This window comes from Pleurodeles waltl, chromosome 9, assembly GCF_031143425.1.
Source record: "Pleurodeles waltl isolate 20211129_DDA chromosome 9, aPleWal1.hap1.20221129, whole genome shotgun sequence".
NCBI classification, from domain to species: Eukaryota; Metazoa; Chordata; class Amphibia; order Caudata; family Salamandridae; genus Pleurodeles; species Pleurodeles waltl.
Window position 1 is genome coordinate 540,640,322 of NC_090448.1, and position 22,002 is coordinate 540,662,323.

The 22,002-nt window shown below is 46.2% G+C and overlaps 1 protein-coding gene across 1 annotated transcript in view; it reads left to right on the forward strand.

Annotated features, from left to right (window-relative positions):
- The window catches only part of ARID4A (AT-rich interaction domain 4A), a 360,940-nt gene that overhangs the window by 323,031 nt on the left and 15,907 nt on the right, over nucleotides 1-22,002 (forward strand). The window contains exons 17-20 of the mRNA XM_069207594.1: nucleotides 10,746-10,940; nucleotides 19,616-19,700; nucleotides 19,835-20,036; nucleotides 21,185-21,247. Of these exons, the coding sequence (XP_069063695.1) occupies nucleotides 10,746-10,940; nucleotides 19,616-19,700; nucleotides 19,835-20,036; nucleotides 21,185-21,247 (545 nt within the window). The remainder of the gene's footprint in view (nucleotides 1-10,745; nucleotides 10,941-19,615; nucleotides 19,701-19,834; nucleotides 20,037-21,184; nucleotides 21,248-22,002) is intronic.

Here is a 22,002-nt window from a genome sequence, read left to right on the forward strand (position 1 = left end):
CCCTCCGAGCATATAGGATATGACATTACAAGTTTTAATCCTTGCAGATTTAACTCCGTCCTTTGTCTTTATTAGGTTAATAAATTGTTTACCCTTACTTTTGATAATAGTAGCACCATATAAGCATGTACATTTCTTAGAAGGTGCCTAAATCAGTGTTAAGCACTATATAAATCTGTACTTTGTAAAACTCTTTTCACCTATAGAATTGAGGGCCACATGATCATCTTTTAATTTGTTTGGTCTTTGACAGGCACAGCTGTCTCTTTTTCTGGCATCAGAGAGAGACCTGCTTTAGCCAAGCACGACTGCATCACTAAGTGGTTTAAGAATAGATGGAACTGCCTAGACTATGGTCAGATCTTCTTTCTAAAAGGACTTTATTTTGCTGCACCAGTCTTTCAAGATAAATCTGCTAAAGACTTATCCATTAGAAGAGGAGACGGCTTATCTTTTGCTGGTGCTATTTTCTGGTGGACTTTGGATTTTCTGCAGAATCTGGAGTTATCCCATTTTCCTAGCAAGTTCTAAACTATTTGGAGTACGTTATTGTCTTTTCATGTCTGAAGAAGCGAGCTTCGGATGTGGTAAATTTTCATTTACATGTCTAAACTCCAGTAATTTAGAGTTGGCTGAAAGACACAGTTGCAGTAGAGTTTGTAGCTTCTCTACACATTCAGTGTGCTGTATACCAAGTTTCATCCCGAGGGACGCACATATTTTTTGGCTCATCTGTTCAGCCTTTTGAATAGTGACCGATGACGGTCATGAACCTTTTGCCCTTGTATGTAGCCTTTGACATCCTGGTCTACCTGTTCCAAAAGTTCTGTTTTAAATGCTGCAGTTGGTGGTCAGTATCAGTCTCAGCATGTGGACTAACTTCTATCTTTTACTTCTGTCTTGCAGGCAATTACATGTTTGGATGACTAAGGGTGCTTACTGTACCCCAGTTAGTGGATTGTCTGTTAAGCCCCTCACAAACCTATTTTATTTCCCTGATTTTCACTTTTACTCGTATTCTGGTGATATTCGCTGTTTGCAGGCAGTCAGGGGAGAGCACAAGCCGTTCGGTCAGCAGTGCACAATGGGAATCTGAGACTTTGTGGCAGCTGTTGGCTCAAACTAAACACACACAAGACAGATCATTGTTTGGGTGCAGAAGTGCCCTTCGAGTCCAACTTCTGGCCTAATAAAGTGTAGAAATAGGTGACATGGGGATATGAGGGGTAAGTGGGTTGTGAATACCCTCTGTGATCTAGCCTGCAAATGAACAACTAGCCTACTGTATTTGGAGAAGGAATAAATCTCAGACTACCTTAGACTGAGCTTTTGGACTCTACCCACCTCCTTGGTGTACGTTTGAACACTGGTGTTTCAGTGATGGTTGCAGATACAAGTGTGTTGAACAACTAGTGTCAGGAAACAGCTGGCTCATTCATGCACAATAATTGCTAGCCCTATAATCTTGGTTTAGATTGTGATGGCACGAATGTCCTTTCTAAGAATGAAATTCAGTTAATCTTTAGAACAACCTTGTAAGGAAATGCTTCCTTGTCATGGTTACCCCCTGACTTTTTGCCTTTGCTGATGCTAAGTTTTGATTGAAGGTGTGCTGGGACCCTCCAGTGTTCTTTGCCTAAACTGTACCTTTGCTTCCACAATTGGCACAACCCTGGCACCCAGGTAAGTCCCTTGGAACTGGTACCCCTGGTACCAAGGGCCCTGATGCCAGGGAAGGTCTCTAAGGGCTGCAGCATGTCTTATGCCACCCTGGGGATCCCTCACTCAGCACATGCACACTGCCTCACAGCTTGTGTGTGCCGGTGGGGATAAAATGGCTAAGTCGACATGGCACTCCCCTTAGGGTGCCATGCCAGCCTCACACTGTCTGTGGCATAGGTAAGTCACTGCTCTAGCAGGCCTTACAGCCCTAAGGCACGGTTCACTATACCACAGGTGAGGGCAGATGTGCATGAGCACTATGCCCCTACAGTGTCTAAGCAAAACCTTAGACATTGTAAGTGCAGGGTAGCCATAAGAGTATATGGTCTGGGAGTTTGTCGAACATGAACTCCACAGTTCCATAATGGCTACACTGAAATCTGGGAAGTTTGGTACTAAACTTCCCAGCTCAATAAATGCACACAGATGCCAGTGTGGAATGTATTTTAACATGCACCCAGAGGGCATCTTAGAGATGCCCCCTGAATACCAACCCAACTTCTAGTGTGGAGCTGACCAGTTTCTGCCAGCCTGCCACAACCAGACGAGTTGCTGGCCTCATGGGGAGAGTGCCTTTGTCACTCTGTGGCCAGGAACAAAGCATGCACTGGGTGGAGGTGCTTCACGCCTCCCCCTGCAGGAACTGTAACAACTGGTGGTGAGACTCAAAGGCTCATGCCTTTTTGTTACAGCGCCCCAGGGCATCCCAGCTACTGGAGATGCCCGCCCCTCCGGCCATTGCCCCCACTTTTGGTGTTAAGGCTGGAGGAGATAATTAGAAAAACAAGGAGGAGTCACCCACCAGTCAGGACAGCCCCTAAGGTGTCCTGAGCTGAGGTGACCCCTGCCTTTAGAAATCCTCCATCTTAGTTTTGGAGGATTCCCCCAATAGGATTAGGGGTGTGCCTCCCTCCCCACCGGGAGGAGGCACAGAGAGGGTGTAGCCACCCTCCAGGACAGTAGCCATTGGCTACTGCCCTCCCAGACCTAAACATACCCCTAAATCTAGTATTTAGGGCCCCCCAAGAACCCAGGAAATCAGATTCCTGCAACCTGAACTAAAAAAGGACTGCTGACCTACAAGCTTGCAGAGACGACAGAAGATGACAACTGCTTTGGCCCCAGCCCTACCGGCCTGTCTCCTGACTTGAAAACCTGCAACCAGCAATGCATCCAACAGGTACCAGCAACCTCTGAAGCTTTAGAGGACAGCCATGAATCCCAGGACCAAGAAACTCCTGTGAGCAGCAGCTCTGCTCAACAACCTGCAACAAACGTGCAACTTTTCTACAACTTCAAAGACTTCACTCTTCCAGCCAGAAGCGTGAAACTTCACACTCTGCATCCGACTCCCCCGGCTTGAGATGCAGAGAACTAACACCACTGGGATGACTCCCTTGCGACTGTGACCCTGTGAGTAGCCCGAGACGACCCCTCCCTGGACCCCACAGCGACGCATGCAGAGAGAATCCAGAGGCTCCCCCTGACCGCGACTGCCTGGAACAAGGGACCCGATGCCTGGACCAAGCACTGCACCCGCAGCCCCCAGGACCTGAAGGAACCGAACCTCAGTGCAGGAGTGATCCCCAGGCGACCCTCTGCCTAGCCCAGGTGGTGGCTGGCCCGAGAAGCCCCCCTGTGCCTGCCTGCACTGCTAAAGTGACTCCCAGGATCCTTCCATTGAAACCTATATAAAACCCGACACCTGCTTTGCACACTGCACCCGGCCGCCCCTGTGCCGCTGAGGGTGTGTTTTGTGTGCCTACTTGTGTTCACCCTCCCCCCACTCTCTACAAAATCCCCCTGGTCTGCCGCCTGGGGACATGGGTACTTACCTGCTGGCAGACTGGAACCGGAGCACCCCTGATCTCCATAGGCACCTATGTGTTTTGGGCACCTCTTTTACCTCTGCACCTGACTGGCCCTGAGCTGCTGGTGTTGTAACTTTGCGGTTGCTTTGACCCCCCCAACGGTGGGCTGCCTATGCCCAGGAACTGAGACTTGTAAGTGTCTTACTTACCTCTCAATCTAACCTTTACTTACCTCTCCCAGGAACTGTTGATTTTTGCACTGTGTCCATGTAGGAAGTTGGCTCTGTATGCACTAATTCAAAGTAAGGAATAGTATGCACAGAGTCCAAGGGTTCCCCTTAGAGGTAAGATAGTGGCAAAAAGAGATAATACTAATGCTCTATTTTGTGGTAGTGTGGTCGAGCAGTAGGCTTATCAAAGGAGTAGTGTTAAGCATTTGTTGTACACACACAAGCAATAAATGAGGAACACACACTCAGAGACAATTCCAGGCCAACAGGTTTTTGTATAGAAAAATATATTTTCTTAGTTTATTTTAAGAACCACAGGTTCAAATTCTACATGTAATACTTTGCATGAAAGTTATTGCAGGTAAGTACTTTAGGAACTTTGAATAATCACAATAGCATATATACTTTTCAAATAAAACACATATAGCTATTTTAAAACTAGACAGTGCAATTTTCACAGTTCCTAGGGGAGGTAAGTTATTGTTAGTTCTTGCAGGTAAGTAAACCACCTACGGGGTTCAAGTTTGGGTCCAAGGTAGCCCACCGTTGGGGGTTCAAAGCAACCCCAAAGTTACCACACCAGCAGCTCAGGGCCGGTCAGGTGCAGAGGTTAAAGTGGTGCCCAAAACACATAGGCTTCAATGGAGAAGGGGGTGCCCCGGTTCCAGTCTGCCAGCAGGTAAGTACCCGCGTCTTCGGAGGGCAGACCAGGGGGGGTTTGTAGGGCCCCGGGGGGGACACAAGTTAGCACAGGAAGTACACCCTCAGCAGCACGGGGTGGCCGGGTGCAGTGTGCAAACACACGTCTGGTTTGTAATAGGAATCAATGGGAGACCAAGGGGTCTCTTCAGCGATGCAGGCAAAGGGGGGGGGCTCCTCGGGGTAGCCACCACCTGGGCAAGGGAGAGGGCCTCCTGGGGGTCACTCCTGCACTGGAGTTCTGATCCTTCAGGTCCTGGGGGCTGCGGGTGCAGGGTCTTTTCCAGGCGTCGGGATCTGAGAGTCAGGCAGTCGCGGTCAGGGGGAGCCTCGGGATTCCCTCTGCAGGCGTCGCTGTGGGGGCTTAGGGGGGACAACTTTGGTTACTCACAGTCTCTGAGTCGCCGGAGGGTCCTCCCTGAAGTGTTGTTTCTCCACCAGTCCAGTCCAGGCAAGTCTGGGTCGCCGGGTGCAGGGTTGCAAGTCTCACGCTTCTGGCGGGAAACGCTGTTGCCTTTAAGTTGCTCCTTTGGAAACAAAGTTGCAGTCTTGGGTGAACAGGGCCGCTGTTCTCTGGAGTTTCTTGGTCCTTTTAGAGCAGGGCAGTCCTATGACGATTCAGAGGTCGCTAGTCCTGGGGAAAGCGTCGCTGGAGCAGTTTTCTTCCGAAGGTGGGAGACGGGCCGGTAGAGCTGAGGCCAAGGCAGTTGGTGTCTCTGTCTTCTCTGCAGGGTTTTTCAGCTCAGCAGTCCTCTTCTTAGGTTGCAGGAATCTATCTTGCTGGGTTCTGGGAGCCCCTAAATACTCGATTTAGGGGTGTGTTTAGGTCTGGGAGGGGAATAGTCAGTGGCTACTCTCCTTGAGGGTGGCTACACCCTCTTTGTGCCTGCTCCCTGAGGGGAGGGGGGCACATCCCTATTTCTATTGGGGGAATCCTCCATCTGCAAGATGGAGGATTTCTAAAAGTGAGTCACCTCAGCTCAGGACACCTTAGGGGCTGTCCTGACTGGCCAGTGACTCCTCCTTGTTTTTCTCATTATCTCCCCTGGACTTGCCGCCAAAAGTGGTGTGTGTGTTCAGGGGGCGGGCATCTCCACTAGCTGGAGTGCCCTGGGGCATTGTAACACGAAGCCTGAGCCTTTGAGGCTCAATGCTAGGTGTTACAGTTCCTGCAGCAGGGAGGTGTGAAGCATCTCCACCCAGAGCAGGCTTTTGTTTCTGTCCCCAGAGAGCACAAAGGCCCTCACCACATGGGGTCGGAAACTCGTCTCTCAGCAGCAGGCTGCACAGACCAGTCAGTCCTGCACTGAACAATTGGGTAAAATACAGGAGGCATCTCTAAGATGCTCTCTGTGTGCATTTTTAATAAATCCAGCACTGGCATCAGTGTGGGTTTATTATTCTGAGAAGTTTGATACTAAACTTCCCAGTATTCAGTGTAGCCATTATGGAGCTGTGGAGTTCGTTTTTGACAGACTCCCAGGCCATATACTCTTATGGCTACCCCGCACTTACAATGTCTAAGGTTTTGCTTAGACACTGTAGGGGCATAGTGCTCATGCACCTATGCCCTCACCTGTGGTATAGTGCACCCTGCCTTAGGGCTGTAAGGCCTGTTAGAGGGGTGACTTACCTATGCCATAGGCAGTGTGAGGTTGGCATGGCACCCTGAGGGGAGTGCCATGTCGACTTAGTCATTTTCTCCCCACCAGCACACACAAGCTGGCAAGCAGTGTGTCTGTGCTGAGTGAGGGGTCCCTAGGGTGGCATAAGACATGCTGCAGCCCTTAGAGACCTTCCCTGGCATCAGGGCCCTTGGTACCACGGGTACCAGTTACAAGGGACTTACCTGGATGCCAGGGTGTGCCAATTGTGGAAACAATGGTACATTTTAGGTGAAAGAACATTGGTGCTGGGGCCTGGTTAGCAGGGTCCCAGCACACTTCTCAGTCAAGTCAGCATCAGGCAAAAAGTGGGGGGTAACTGCAACAGGGAGCCATTTCTTTACAGTCTACTTTTAAAATAGCTTATTGCCATTTTAACAAAGACTGGGTATGATGATACTGCTTTTATTCAGAGTTCCTAACTTACCGGTTTGGAGTACCTTGCATTTTATGTATTTACTTCAAACCTTGAACCTGTGGTTCTTAAAATAAACTAAGAAAATATATTTTTCGATATAAAAACTATTGGCCTGGAGTTAAGTCTTTTGAGTGTGTTTCTCATTTATTGCCTGTTTGTGTACAACAAATGCTTAACACTACCCTCTGATAAGCCTACTGCTCGACCACACTACCACAAAATAGAGCATTAGAATGATCTAATTTTGCCACTATCTTACCTCTAAGGGGAACCCTTGGACTCTGTGCACACTAATTCTTACTTTGAAATAGTATATACAGAGCCAGCTTCCTACATTGAATGAATTAGACTTCTGCTTTTCTAGTAAATTAATTAAATGTTTGATTAAGGAGCTTGGGTGAATGTAACTCTTCTTTACCAATCAAAATCAAAGCTGCGTTATCAGCCCGAGGCTTTCCTCTTAAGGTGTTATGCAAGATCTCTCCCTTGCTTGAACATTCTGCTCTACTTTGGTGGTACTTGAGTTTTATGCTCATCACAATTACTTGAATGCTCTGTATATTGGGTTCTAAAGATCGTCCATGCCAGTTTCAGCTCATTGAAAATCCAGCAGCCTGCCTTTGTGTGTAATTTGTACAATTGAGCCTCTTTGGCTACTAATTTGGTTATTGTTTTGGGCAAAAAAGGCTATCCATTATATTCAAGGGGCACTGATTTGTCAGGCCATTTATGGTGCGGCCACGCCATCTTTGGTAAACAGAGTCACTGTTGAATTGTTGCTTCCTTTATCTGTCTCCTAGATTACTTTGGTGACAGTGCTGTTTTGACGATAGAGAAAATGAGGTTGCGTCTCATTTCTGGACTCTCCCTCATGGAAACAGCCTGCCTCTTGCTCTCAGCGCCACCAACAACCTACTGCATATCCGTAAAAGATTCCAACCTTGCCTCTCTTCTTCATCTCTAAAGCAGGAGTGGCTGTTAGTCTCTGCAGGATCCATCCGACTTCTACATTTGGTGGCAAGTGACCACTGGTAAATGTACACTTTGGAAATTTAGAGCTTCAGCATTAATTATTATACTCTAATCTGAGATGCATTCAACTGTTCAAGTCTTCGATTATAGAAAAGGGGCTGAGAGATGATTTGAATGGGATGCCAGGAGAAACCCTTCACCAGTTGTGCAAGCATTCCCTGCCCTTCAAGGGCGGTTCAGCACCTTATCACCTTTTAGTATTTTTAGCTTTTTGCTTGTAAATTCCATTTTATTTGTGTTAGACCTGGCAGCTTTTTGGTGTGTCTCCCTTGTCTTTATGCCTTCTGACCTCCTGGTTTTTTACTCTGTTTTTGCTGGTTTATTGCCTCAGTGCACTTTACCACTGCTAATCAGTGCTAAAGTGCAAGTGCTCCACATCTATATTATACTGGGGTTTGGTTTATCCATAATTGCCATGTTTGATTAACTGGTAAGTCCCCGGTAAAGTGCACCAGAGATGCCAAGGGCCCGTAAATCAAATGCTCCTAGTGTGCCTGCAGCACTGGTTATGCCATCCACAATAGTAGCTTTGTGAACATGGCTCAGACCTGCCACTGCAGTGTCTGTGTGCGCAGTTTTAAACTGCCAATTCGACTTGGCAAGTGTACCAACTTGCCAGGCCTAAACCATTCCTTTTACTACATGTAAAGCACCTCTAAGGTAGGCCCTAGGTAGCCCCATGGACAGGGTGTAGTGTATGTTTAAGGTAGGACATATACTAGTGTGTTTTATGTCCTACCAGTGAAATACTGCCAAATTTGGTTTTCACTGTGTAAGGCCTATCTCTCTCATAGGTTAACATGGGGGCTGCCTTTAATTATCCTTAAAGCACATATTCCCTTTGAGAGCAGATAAAAATATGGAGTTTAGGGTTTCTGAATTCACAATTTAAAAACACATATTTTCGTGAAGTTGGTTTTTAAATTGTCTGTTTGAAAATGACACTTTTAGAAAGTAGGCATTTTCTTGCTTATACCATTCTGTGACTCTGCCTGTTTGTGGATTGTCTGTCCGGGTCAGTTTGACAGTTTTCACCTTTCTAGACAGTGACACAAAATGGGGCAGGGGTGTAGCCTGAATATCCTGATGAGCCACCTGAGCTAGAGAGGAAGGAGGAGTGGTCATACACACCTGAAAGGACTGTGCCTGCCCTCACACATTGCAGTCTCCGACCCCCTGGTGTGCGTCTGGGGCCTGGCCTGGACAAGGAAGGGTCTTGCAAAACACTTGAGACTTTGCTTTGAAGATTGCCAACTTTAAAGGCAGAACTGGGTATAAGAAGACCCAAAACCCCAGACTTTTAGAATCTTTCTGGAATCAAGAGGAACCTCTGCAAGGAGAAGAGCTGAAAGAAGAGTATTGTCCCTTTGCTGTGCTGCTTTGCTGGACTGGCCTGCAGTTGCTGCTTCTGCCTGAAAAGAGTGCAAAGGGTGAACTTTGCTGTGTGTCCTGCTTGAGAAAATTCTCCAAGGGCTTGGAGTAGAGCTTGCCTCCTGTTGGCAGTTTCAGGGACACCAAAGACTTCAGTTTCCTCGACCTGCAGCACTAGGAACTGTGTGTTTCGTGCTGTTCAAGAGGAGAAACCACTGCAATGCCTCCAACGACACCGCTGGCCTGCACCGTGACCTGCCAACGCCGTACTGAGTCGCATTGTCCCGCTTCGCACCGCGACCCTGGTCTCCCCGACAGTTATCGGATGACTTCACCAAGCCGCTGCTCGCACCGTGACCTGTGGGCCCTCCACTCCGGCATTGCCTGCTCACACTGCAGCCTGGGCATCCCCGACGACAACGCTCCTGCTGACACCGGCGCCGTTGCCTGCACCATGGCCTGTGGACACCGCTCGTGGGGTACACAAAGCACCGTCCCATCCTGCACTGCAGCCCTGGTCCACCGACGCCAGCACCATCAACTCCTGTTGTCACCAGCATCCTGCCTGCACTGTGGCCTGTGGACACCGCTCATGAGGGTCACGAAGCACCGCTGGCTTGGGCCTACCGACGACAACGCTTCAGCAACCATGCCGCTGCCTGCACAGTGACCTGTGGACACCGCATGTCGCACCGCAGCCCTGGTCTCACCGACTGTCACTGAGCCGCTTCCTGGACCGTGACCTGTGGGCACCGCACGTCGCTTCTTCCCGCTTCGCACCACAGCCCCTATGCCATCCACACCGGCGCACCTGACTTCATCAGCCTGGGGTTCGATCCGCAACGCGTGTGACCTCAAGGGCCCGACGACTCCAGCACTTATTCCGGAACCGACACCACGAGGTCGGCGACGCAGCTCTCCGGAGCTCACTGGGAGGATCACGACGCCCTGCAATTCCAGGGTACTGTTTGTGGGTCTTCCCGACACCGTAGCTGGCCTACTCCGCCACAGACGGCCTGAACTGTTGGTTTTGTTGATCACGAAGCTGTGATGGCCCCAGGTGGAGCTATTGACTTCAAGGAACTGTATTTTTGAGTAAATCTTGCAGAATTCATATTTTTATTACTGTATGTTGGATTTTTATCGTATTTGGTCTTGTTTTATATTTTTATAAAACTGGTGTGGTGTCAGTTTGTAGTGTTTTCACTTATTACTGTGTTATGTGCAAATGCTGTACACATTGCTTCTGAGATAAGCCGGACTGCTTGTGCCAAGCTACCAAGGGGATGAGTAGAGGTTATCTGAGCTGGTATCTCCCTTATTCTGACTAGAGTGAGGGACCCTACTTGGACAGGGTGCAAACCGACTGCCAACTAGAGACACCATTTCTAACAACCATTGAGATGATTCAGTAAAAAGGCAACTCATGTGAAGACAGTCAGAAGAGAGTCCTGTTCCTTGGAAAAAAACACATGTGGCTGCTGTGTAGAAAAAGTACGTTTAGTTTTGTATGTTTTTTTTCATTCTTTTTTGTTCATTTGAGATGCCAGTTTGAAATTAATTTGTTAAATGATTGTTAGGAGCATTTGTGTGGGTCCGCTCGACTTACTAGCATGGTCCTGAAGTGCTTTCAGGCTTTGGGTTCACACTCCATGCTCTGGGATTTTAGGTGACCAAAGTCACAGCAGTCGAGGACCTTGTCTTTGATTACATTTTAATGAGTACCTCGACGTTATCTCCGCATTTACTCATCGTTTGCTTCCACGGTTCAATAACCAGTGTGCGTTTCGACTTGCAGCAAAGAAACCGAACTCAGAGGGTCGGATGGAGAGGATGACTGCGACGAATCGGACTCTTCCTTAACTGGAACCAAAGTGAAAGTTAAATATGGCCGCGGGAAGACGCAGAAAATCTATGAAGCCAACATTAAGAGTACCGAAATGGACAACGGCGAGGTTCTGTACTTGGTTCACTACTATGGGTGGAATGTCAGGTAAGGACGGTGCTGGGTCTTGTATCTGTAGAGTTTCTGCATTTATTGAGGATTCTCCGACAGGTGAGGTAGACGGGATATTTGAGTAACACGGAATGTGTCAAAGGCGTATATCAGCAAATCTGAAAACATGCGGCATTATAATGCTCACTACTATTTCTTATGTCATATTCTGGGTGAGACAAGGACCTTGATGTGCATTTACCTGCAGTGCAGTGTCGCGCCTTAGTAGTTTGGGAGCCAATGCCACTCAAGCCGGTGGTTTCCGGGCTCGGCACCGGCACTTATTGTCTGCCACGTGGTGGGGCTGTTTCTTATTTAGGGATGAGCACAACAGTGTATTGATTCTGTGTGCGTTGAAAATGACTAGTACCTGCATCCCAAGCCATTCATGTGGCTTAGGGGCCCGGAATGCTCAGTAGTCACTCTTGTAGGAGTGAGATGGTTAATAGCTGAGTTGGCATTGACATTGGGGCGCTTGCGGGGCAAAGGGAAGTGTGAGCAGTCTGCAGTGGCCTCCTGACCGGGGTAGTGGCCTTTTTTTTCTTTTCTTTTTCTTTATAAAGCACTGTTCGAGGCTTTTCTTCACACGAAGAACTCTGGATTTCTGCCCCCCCTGTGTGCCCTGCGCTTCCCAGACGTTTCTTCCATGGGGTTTGCGTTGAAAGTGTGCCTCCAACCCTCGTTCAATGCCAGTGCTAACTGTTTGACCCCGCTACTCTGAGATCGGAACACTCCAGTAGAGGCAGCGGGTAGTCTGCTGCGTGAATGCTCATGGTGATTGGAGGGGGTGGGGCAGCAAATTACAAGATTGTGACCACATACGGTTGTTGTAACTCCCTTTAAGAATCATTGCGTGCCTGTTCGAATCTGTGTCCTCATACTGCTATAGTTAGTTACGTGAGAATGAAAAGTCCAAGCGTGGGACATTGTGCCGAAGCACGGCTCGGTAATTTCTGGGCACCAAGTGTTGTGGCACCAGCGTCCATCGAACCCCGACAGTTGCTGTATTTTACTGTCATCAACAATCAAACGTCTATTTCCCCTGCTTGCACCAGGACCCTGTCGGCCTTGCTTTTTCTGTGGCAGTGAATTTGAAAGGTGTCCAAATATTGTCACACTGTTTTACATCGGAAGCTCTATGACCAAATTTCGTTCGTCACGAAATATTCTTCAAAGCAATAACTGAACAATGCCACACGGGCACCATTAATTTGCTACTGTATTCAGCCAGTGCTTTACAAAATAAGTGAACACATATATAAGCCGTTGGTGCTTTGCTATGCATCTCAATGGCACTGGTTGGATCACTAGCATTCTCCGTGACCGATTTGCGGAACGACTAGCTAAAGGGCTGTGTAGGTTGCGGACACCCTATACAAGCCTGAGCGCATGCCACTGAAATATTTTTCCAACCACTTCTTGAGCTGGTCTCGAATAATAATAAAACGCATTCCATGAAAGTCCTCAGCAATGTTTAGTGGGATTCCAGGCTCACAAGGGTTCTATTGTGGTTAATTCAGACGTATTATTTGACGCACTTCGGGCTCGAATATTTTATTTGTGTTTATTACTGTAAATAGGTTGCATCTGGCACTTCCGAGTACAGGAGGGGCCCGAGGGTGGCAGACCAACATATTCAAATGGAAACGAAAGTGGCTCTATTAAGTAGGTCGCACTGGCGTCGGCCCCATGGTTTGGGAACTTATTGATAACAAAAGCCCCAGTCTCCTTACTTAATGTGTTCAGCATTGACATCGTTTACCTCCTTTGTTTTTCTGATGCGCCCGTTACCCACGATTCATAGGTGTCAGAAGGTGTTACACTGCCCCCAGGGGGACCGGACGGAGCCAAGACCGGCGGGGGAGCAATAGAAACAAATGGCGGCGTGTAGGAATGGCTACAGCTCTGGAAATATTTATTCCCAGACTGTAAGTTCCAACTGGGCTTAAACCATGTAATACATGAACTTCATTTGATGTCACCAAAGGCTACTTTTCGGGAAATCGTTTTCTTCGTTTCCGGTATTACACTGGATTTTTTGCTGCCGTTACTAAGGGTAGTCTAGAGGAAAGGAAGAAGAGGTTGTGAGGCGCCTCTTTGCTTTGGTTCCTGATTCCCAATGTTTAGGAATCCGTCTGTTTATGAAGAGTTGCTGCGCCCAGCTCTAGTTTATCTGTTCAGGTAACAGGCGCTCAAAATGGATTCCTTGGTACCGTCTTCATGAAATGGCTGTTTGTGGCGTGTTAAACCCCCCTCAGCGCAATGCTGGGATTTACCAAGATTGCTAGATCAGGGTTTAAAAGGGACTCGTCGTGAGAAGTCACCGGCTGCTTGCATGGGCCATGTTTCACGCCCTGTATCCTCGAGTACTGGATTGTGAACCAAACTGCAGGTCTTTAAAACGAGTTCAAAAGATAACAAAAACTGCTTTGGCTTATGATATGAGTGTTCTGCAGCTCCCACAATGTAGTGTCTGAGTCCTTAGAACCAAGAGACTAAAACTCCATGCCTCATTTTCAGTTTGAATTCCTCCCCGCCCCCGTGTTTGCCGCCCAAACAGAGGTTTTCTCTTTTGTATCAGTATCCCGAAGCTGGGGGAACGTATGTATATGTACTAATAATAATAATGGAGCCATGTTGGAATACGTGTGCCAAGCCGAAACCGCTCGTCGTGGCTGCGATAGTGTTGGCTCTTTGTTTAGAAGATTCTCGTGCTGCGTTGGAAAGGGGCTATAGAGGTAGGTGGGTTCGAGGAGATGCGGGCGCTGTGTTGGAACCGTGAGTGAATACACATGTAGAACAAACGTGCAGGGGAGAACCCTTGTTTGATTAAGTGTGCACTTTGTGCGTAGGTAATTAAAACGCAGTTCCTACGGAGTAGATAGGAGGCCTTTTTATTCTGCGTGCACTGCGTAGGAGGCAGTGTATCGCCCTTCGCCTCTAGACTGACGATCCACGGGACCTGTTAGGGGAGGGGCCCAGTGTCGGCCCCAGAGAGGTCACATAAATGCAGGTGAGGGCAGTGGTGGGCGAGCATACCTGCAGCCGGACCCCTCCCACCCCTCCGGATAGGGGGCTAGCGATCCGCGGACGAGCCCATCGAGGTCCGGGCTCAGATGGGGTCACCTCGGGGTAAGTATGCGCAGGTGCACAGAGGAGTAGTGAAGGCCTGCAGACCACGTAAACTGGCTCGAAAGCGGGGGCAAGTGTGGCAGATATGCCAGAAGCTGCTGGCCCTGTGACGTGAGTTACCGCCTTTGTTTACAAGCGAATTATGACTATCCAAGGGAAGTATAGTCGATTATCCACTATACGGTGAACGGCTCTTGTGCACCTGTGGCTGGTTTCTTCCGGGCTTAAGTGCACCATAGATGTTCTCTCCACTGGAGAGATTATGATCCGTGCATAGCACATTTCTATGACGTCCAGGCCTTGCACTGTGCTTATGACCCTACCATGTACCGACCCATCGATATGTAAAACTCACAATCATGTTTGTGTTTGAAGCGACTCAGCCCTGCCTCTCTTGCACTTTCTTCTTAGGTACTCACGCAGAGGCTACGTCTTAACGCTAACTGCCAGGTGTGTTTTTCTGCCCCGTAAATTCACTGTGGGATTTTACAGCTCTACCTGATGACGAGAAATAAGTGATTTTCATGCACCTATTTAGGACATAATCTGTACCGTTAGCAAATATACTGCACTGCAAGGCGCAGAGGTAGATCTACTGTTGTTTTGAAAGAATGGGCAGATTGGGCGGGGAGGAAGGGTCATGTGGGCGATAGGAGGTGGCAGGGATTCTAGGCAAACCAGAGAAGGGTGTCCCGGCGTAGGTGGCCAAGCGCTTTATCGTTTTGTGGTGCGCGATTGGCTGCCAGAAATGGGCTTGTGAATTCGGGGAATAAGGAAGGGAGTGAGGTCGGCTGGGAGAGGTCTAGATGAGGAAAGAAGAAATGCAGGAGAAAAAGGAGGTCAGGCACAGGGGAGACCGGTTTGTTGACACTGAGAATTAAGCGGCGAGGTCAGACAGAAGGCGGCAGAGGATGTGCAGAAGAGGGGTGGGGCTGAGCAGGCAAAACGACAGGGGTGTGTTTTGCAAGGCGTGTGGTAGGAACTTGGTTGGGGGAAGAAGATGGGTATATAGGCAAGCTGACAAAGAAAGAAATTCAGACATTTTGCAATAGACAGACGATTTTCACCCCCGTTTAGCTGTGTAGAGTTGTTGTTTGAACGCACATGGTACCCAGATTGTAATTGGTTGCGACACTTGTTTCCTATACATCTAGACGCCCCTATATAAACTGATTTTTAGTTTGTTTTGGCACGTCTGAAGGTGGAGGGCTTCGTTGTCTTTGTAATAGTAATAAAACGGGCACTTGGCCTGCCAAAGAGTACTTAAAATTGTACGGTCGAGCCTGCGAGAGCATGCGCTGGCGTCTCGCTTGTAAGACTGCTAACCAAAAAGGGCTCGGAGCACGCCAGTTGCTTAACGTTTGTGGGCATACACTTCTCTAAGCCTCGACACCTCTTAATTAAAGGCCAAGCATAATTTCAGGTCCCTTCAGTGGAGAAGAAACGAAGCGCTGGTTGATTCAATGTAATCAGTGCATCTCCCTTCTCCCGACGTGATTGAGGCGGTACTTTTTTTTTTTTAAACTTCTATGGCCGTGCACAAAGAAGACGTGTGGCTGGCAAAAACATGCACAGCAAGACAAACAAAATTGTAAAGTTTTCTTTTCTATAGTTAGCTATTTTCTTTTATTTTGCCAGTTCTTTTCTTACTTTGCACTCATGTTTTATTTTTGCTCGTGGGCGCTGTTACTAAAACATAACAATTATCTAGTTCCAAATATTGCAGAGCAATATTGTTTCCTTCGTATGTGTTTTTTCTGAAATGAAGTACACCCGAATCTGTCCCATTCCAGTCCATTCCACCCCACCCCTACACCAATCCACCACACTCAACCAAACCACTTACCTCAATCCACCATTCTCCAATCCCCTCAACCCACTTTAATCTGCCCCTCCTCAGTCCAAAACTATCTTCCCCACACACCAGTTTAAAACAATCTGCTCCACTCCAGTCTACCCCACTACAGTTCAAAACAATCTTCCCCAACGCCAACCCAAAACAATGCACCCCACTCCAATCTGTCCCACTACACTCCAGTCTGTCCCACTCCAGTACAAAACAATCTGCCTTACTCCAGTCCAAAACAATCCAGCCAATTCTAGTTCGCCCGACTCCAATCCAGTACAGCCCAATCCAATTTACCTCACACCAATCTAATCGGGCACGAGTCCGAGGGTACACCTGGGTAGACTGTCCACCTTGTGAAAATAGTGGGTAGATGCACAGTCTACCCTGCCAACAAGTTGGCCCCCACATAAATATACTGAAATGTCCTGGTGTCAGTTTAAGACACCAAGGCACATTTAGTATCGCCTGTGCTTTGTCTGCTTTCATTCTGAGAAGCAGCGTGCAGGCGGGAATGGGGCTTATCACATTTCAGCTGAGCCTATAACAAAGGCCAAAGTTAAGGGGCTGTCAGGGCTCCCTTTGTTCCAATATCCTGGCACCTCATTGCAAACACAATGGAGGAGGGAAAGCAAAGGTCCACAGCTTGTTAATACTCCAGAAAGTACTTTAGAGAGACATGCTTTTGGCTATGTTCAGTTCCTGTATTGAAGAGATATGCATGCAGTGCATGTACTATAAAAATGTCAGGTGGGCGGATTTGTTACAGTATTTACACAAATAATTTACACACCATTAATTCGTTTTATTTCTTTTATGTTGCTACTCTCCAGGATGTATGGTATTGGAGGGCTTTACATCACATGTACACATTGTACTTTGCCAAATCGTGTGTTGAAATCAGTGTACATGATGTTACTTAAGACAGTGAGGGTTACAAGGTGTAGAAGTAACATGTCCATCATAGGGCATTGTGCTGTATTAGGATTACAATTTATGATCTGAAAGTAACAAAAGGATCTCAGTGTTAAAAGTAATAACTTAATTACCTAGCTACATAAAATAAAAATCTGCCATGCATATTATGTGATGTGCTGTGCAGGAGACATTACCCGTATGTGGTACTTTGATTCAAAACTGGGACTAGATAAAACAGATTTTTCTTTCCATTATTATTCCCTGACAGTTTCTGGGCACACAAAGATCTCTACAGCAGGTGTCTTATCCCCAAATAAGATATTTTAACATTTCGACTTTGCAAATAGTTGAGCAGAACAAATTTAATGGAATATTTCTTCGTTTTGCCAATTTCTTTGTGACACAGTTTAAAAAAAATGAAATGCATAAGTTGAGATACAGATTTTGTGTTTGGGTTACATTACACTTTTGGAACACCTCCAACGCAAAGTCTCATTTGTAAATCTTGTAAAGCACTTAAATGTACTAATGATAGACATGCTAAATATCTGTGAGGCTTAAGATCTGATATCACTTCCTATGAAGCCATGTGAAATGCCATGCATCTGATGTCACATGTTGTGAAGTCACGCACCATGATAACACTTGCATAGTGCCTAACTTGGTTAGTTCCCCCCACTTTTTTTTTTTTATTAGGGGACTTGTGTCCTGAATCCAACTCACCCAACTCCAGTCCAATTCACCCCACCCCAATTCAGTCCAGCCCAATCCACCCCACTCAACCATAATCCACCCTACTCCAATCAGTCCCACTCTAAAAGGCCTCCCTACTCCAGTCCACTCCACATCAATCCAATTCATCCCACACATATCCAGTCCACACCACCACAATCCACCCCATTCGAATTCAGTCCACCCCACTTCAATCTACCCCACTAAAAAAAAAAAAAATCCATGCCACTCCAATCCATCTCAATCCAATCCACCCCAATTCAGTCCACCCAATCCATTCCATTCCACCTCACCTCACTCCATTCCAAACCATCCCAGTCCATGCCACCCCATCCAATTCAACTCATGCAATACACCCAGTCCGATTGTTCCCCTCCATCTGTCTAACCCGCCCCAATCCAGTCCACCCAATTCCAGTCTAGTCCACCCCACCCCAGTTCCACCGCACCCAATCCAGTCCACCCAATCTAGTCAACTCCAAGTCACCCCATTCATCTCCAAGCCACCCCACTCAACTCCAATGCAATCTATCCAGCACACCACACTCCAATCCAGCCCACTCCTCTCCCTTCTAATCCAGTCCATCCCTCTCCAGTTCGGTCTAATCCTCCCAGGACACTCTAATCCACACCACACCAGTCCTGTCAGTACTGTCCAATCCACCCACCCTAATCCAAACCAATCTACACCACACCAATCCACCCGGTTCACCCCTACCTCAGCCATTCCAGTCCACCCCACTCTAGTCCACCCTACTCTGCCCCAATCAGTGCACCCCACTGTTCCATTCCACGAGACTACCCCAGTCCTCTCCAACCCACTCCACCCTATTCCACACCACTCTACAACACTGCACTCTACAGCAATCTGTCTCTGAACTCTATTCCTTCTCTTCAACTCCACAATACTCTACTCCCCATACTACACTCTACTCCAAGAAATCCACTCTACAACCCTACTCCCTCACTGTTTTTAACCATGCTGAACAGCAGCCACAATGGTGTACGACATGGCAAAACACTGCTGAGTCAATAGCGCTTGTATAGGCAAGACCTGTTGGCTTTGCCAGTGATTGTTGTTCACTACTGTGTTAGCAAGTCGCGGTACAAGTGCTTTACACAAACCCATTCCATTCAGTGGGTTGGGGGAGAAAGCTCATAGAAAGAGAAAATCACAAGATGCACAGACCCAGCAGCGCCTGATCGACCACATATACGATCCCACTTGGGATACTGGAAGCACATGGCATGCAAACTGTATTGCTGACACACACACAAATATATACGCATCGGTGGAAAGTTTGAATTTTGCTTCAGCGCTTTTAAAGCATCAGAATATGTGCCTCCCTTTCTCTTACTTAAATTTCTTCATTGTAATTTATTGTGCGTAGGGAAGTGCCAGTGGCAAGAATTGTGTCTTGTTAAAAGATTGAGTATTGTTTTGTGCCTCGTTGTACGATATTCAAAGTGTGTATGTGCAGCACTGGCAGTCATTTATTGTAGGCTTGCTTTGGTGTTAAATATTCAGGGATTTTGTGGAAGTCAGGGAAGTTCCACCTCAGCCTTATTTTCTGATGATTTGTAACGCATTTTCTCATTACAATCACCAAAGCATGTTTGGTTGAGAGTCTGTTTCACGTTGTCACTGGTTCTGTGGAGATTGCGTGGTAGAGGCACGTCTCCAAGCCTGTTTACTGATTGCAATATCTTTGACATGGAGTGGGGGGTGAAAGGTGTTTTTTTTTTTTTGACAAACAGACCAATTTCTCCCCACAGTTTTACCCGGGGAAACAGTTGCTTTCCGTTGACAAGTAGCGGGTCTGCAGTTTACGACTGACTTGGAAATTCTAATTTCCACCCACATTGGAATTGCCAGGCCCCAAAGTGAGGTCCTTCGTGGGTCTTTGTTTAAAAAAAAAAAAAATGAAAAAAATACAGGGCTAATCCTGCTTACATAAATGTACATTATTTGCAGGTTTAATGATAGCTACTTTTAGCAAATGATTTATTGGTTAATTTCAATCTTTTTTTCTTCTTTCTTTTAGGTATGATGAATGGGTGAAAGCAGATCGAATTATCTGGCTGTCTGACAAAGGTGGACCAAAGAGAAAACAAAGGCGGAAAATAAAAGTAATTTTATAGTCTGTTTAGTTGCCCACTTTAGTAGGATACTGTTTCTGCACATCCATTGTTTTTGATGAATGAAGCTAGATAACTTTAAAGACTCCTTTGCTAGTTGGAAACAAATGTTTTTGTGTATTTAGAGTAAAGAAGGAAGCGAAGTGGATGAAAGAAAGGAGGATGAGAAACAGAAGTCCAAACGCGGTCGCCCTCCACTGAAATCAACACTGCTCACCAACCTGGCTTGTTGTTTGTCCAAAATGCCTAGTAGTGAAGGAAAATTAGGTTGTCGAAGTGCACGAAACAATATGCCAGACAGCTCGCCGTTATCAAATGGAACTGAAGGTACATTCAACGTTTTTCTCCTTTCAAGTTGACTGTTCAGGCATGCAGAAGCATTTAAGACTTGAAGCAACAGAAGCGTCAATAGGTTTAGCCAGTTGAAAAACACTTTGTTAGACCGTAGCACACTGTCGCACCATACAGTGATGAGCTTGGGTTTTCCTTGTTAGGAGCTGCGATGAGCTATCGCTTAAATCTTTATAGAGCAAACTCATGTTCAGATTAGCTATGGCAGGTAAACCAATGAGGCCAATACCCTCTAACCCTTATGACCAGGGTAATAAATGTGTTTGCATTAGAGGTCAGTGCAAGGGGGAAAGTAACCTAGACTTCCACGGGATACAAAAGACTTAAGAAATTCTCTGTGTACCATAAATGGGATATCAAAATAAATTTATTATTACTTCATGTATTACTTTGATCATATTAATCAGAAATTCATTAAAAATACATTTTGTGAAACTTCAGGGCTTCCTGGATTGAAGGAGCCACTCGAAGTTCATAATTTTCTTAAAACCACACTCTGCACTGACTGTATATATAACCTTCACTTACCTGCACTTCAGCACTTTCATTGTTTTTAGGAGCACCTATTGAGACAAATGTGAAAATATAGTATATACTCTCTTATGAACAAAATTGCATGTTCAATCAATATTCACATGTAAAAACGTTTTGGATTAATATGATCAAAGTAATATATGAAGTAATACATTTCTTTTGATATCCCATTTATGGTACACAGAGAAGTCTTTTTTTAACCCGCGGAAGTCTAGGTTACTTTCCCCCTTCCACTGACCTAATGCAAACACAGATTAGCTATGGAGCAATCTGGAGCTCTATATGCAAAACATACCTCTGTTTATATGTCAGGTATATATTGGTGTTGACTGCTACTCATGGCTTTAGCAGTACATTTGTATTCTGGAAATATAGTACTGTTCCACTTCTCCATCATCAGTGGAATTACTTGAATTTGAGTATAAAAACATATGATAGGACTCGTTTTTTTTGTAGATTTTCTGTTACGCCCTTGATCCAAGGAATGTAGCAGTTCTATGCTAATGATCGTGTTGACCAATAATTCCTAGGTGCTAATCTTGTTTGATGTTTATCTAATTATTGACAAGTTTTGTATTTTTAAATTGTAGGGACATTTAGAAGACGTACCAGACATAACTCAGGATTGTTTGACTCCGATCAAGGATCAAATGGTGAGGTTTTTTTTGTCCTCTGGGGTTTATTTTTTTTTGCAACTTGCTTAATATTCTTCTCCTTACGGAAGCATGATGCAGGAGTCCATTTCGTTGCAATGATTAGGGGAACCATGTATGCATTCCATGTGCGGTGGCATTCATCCACATGCCTTATTAAATTTCGTTTAAATGCTTTTTGATTTAAAGATGACCATTTTTAAGATTAGAGGTTTTACTTTTGCTGCTTGCTTTGCGCATGTACAGTGTTATTTGTTATAACCATGGTGATTTCTTGGAAAGCCACTGCTCATTGTGTTTTGGACACAATTGATTTCTTCATATATTGGCTAGTAATTATTTGAACTACTGTAATTGGCGTGCTTGTGTTTACTTGTGAACATATCATGTTTTTTGTGCTCTGCTCTTTTTAGCATTTGTAATGTATCCCAACACATAACAGAAGCACTTCCACCTCTTTACTGTTTTTGTCTCCTTTGTCTATGGAAGTTGGAACCAGGGCATCATCGTGAACATTCTCATTTTCCTTATCCTCTTACCCACTTGACCCATGCGTGGGTATCGGCTGTTTTGAAAGAAAATTCCCTTTTGAAAAAAGATGCTCTGTCATAGTATGAATATGCGTGGAGGTCCCTAAACATTCTGTTAAAAATATATTCAGGTCTCTATACGTTGTCATAGCGAACTCATTCATACAATTCCTAACTGTAATAAAAATATTACAGATGCAGAATGAACAGTGTCATAAATGCTTG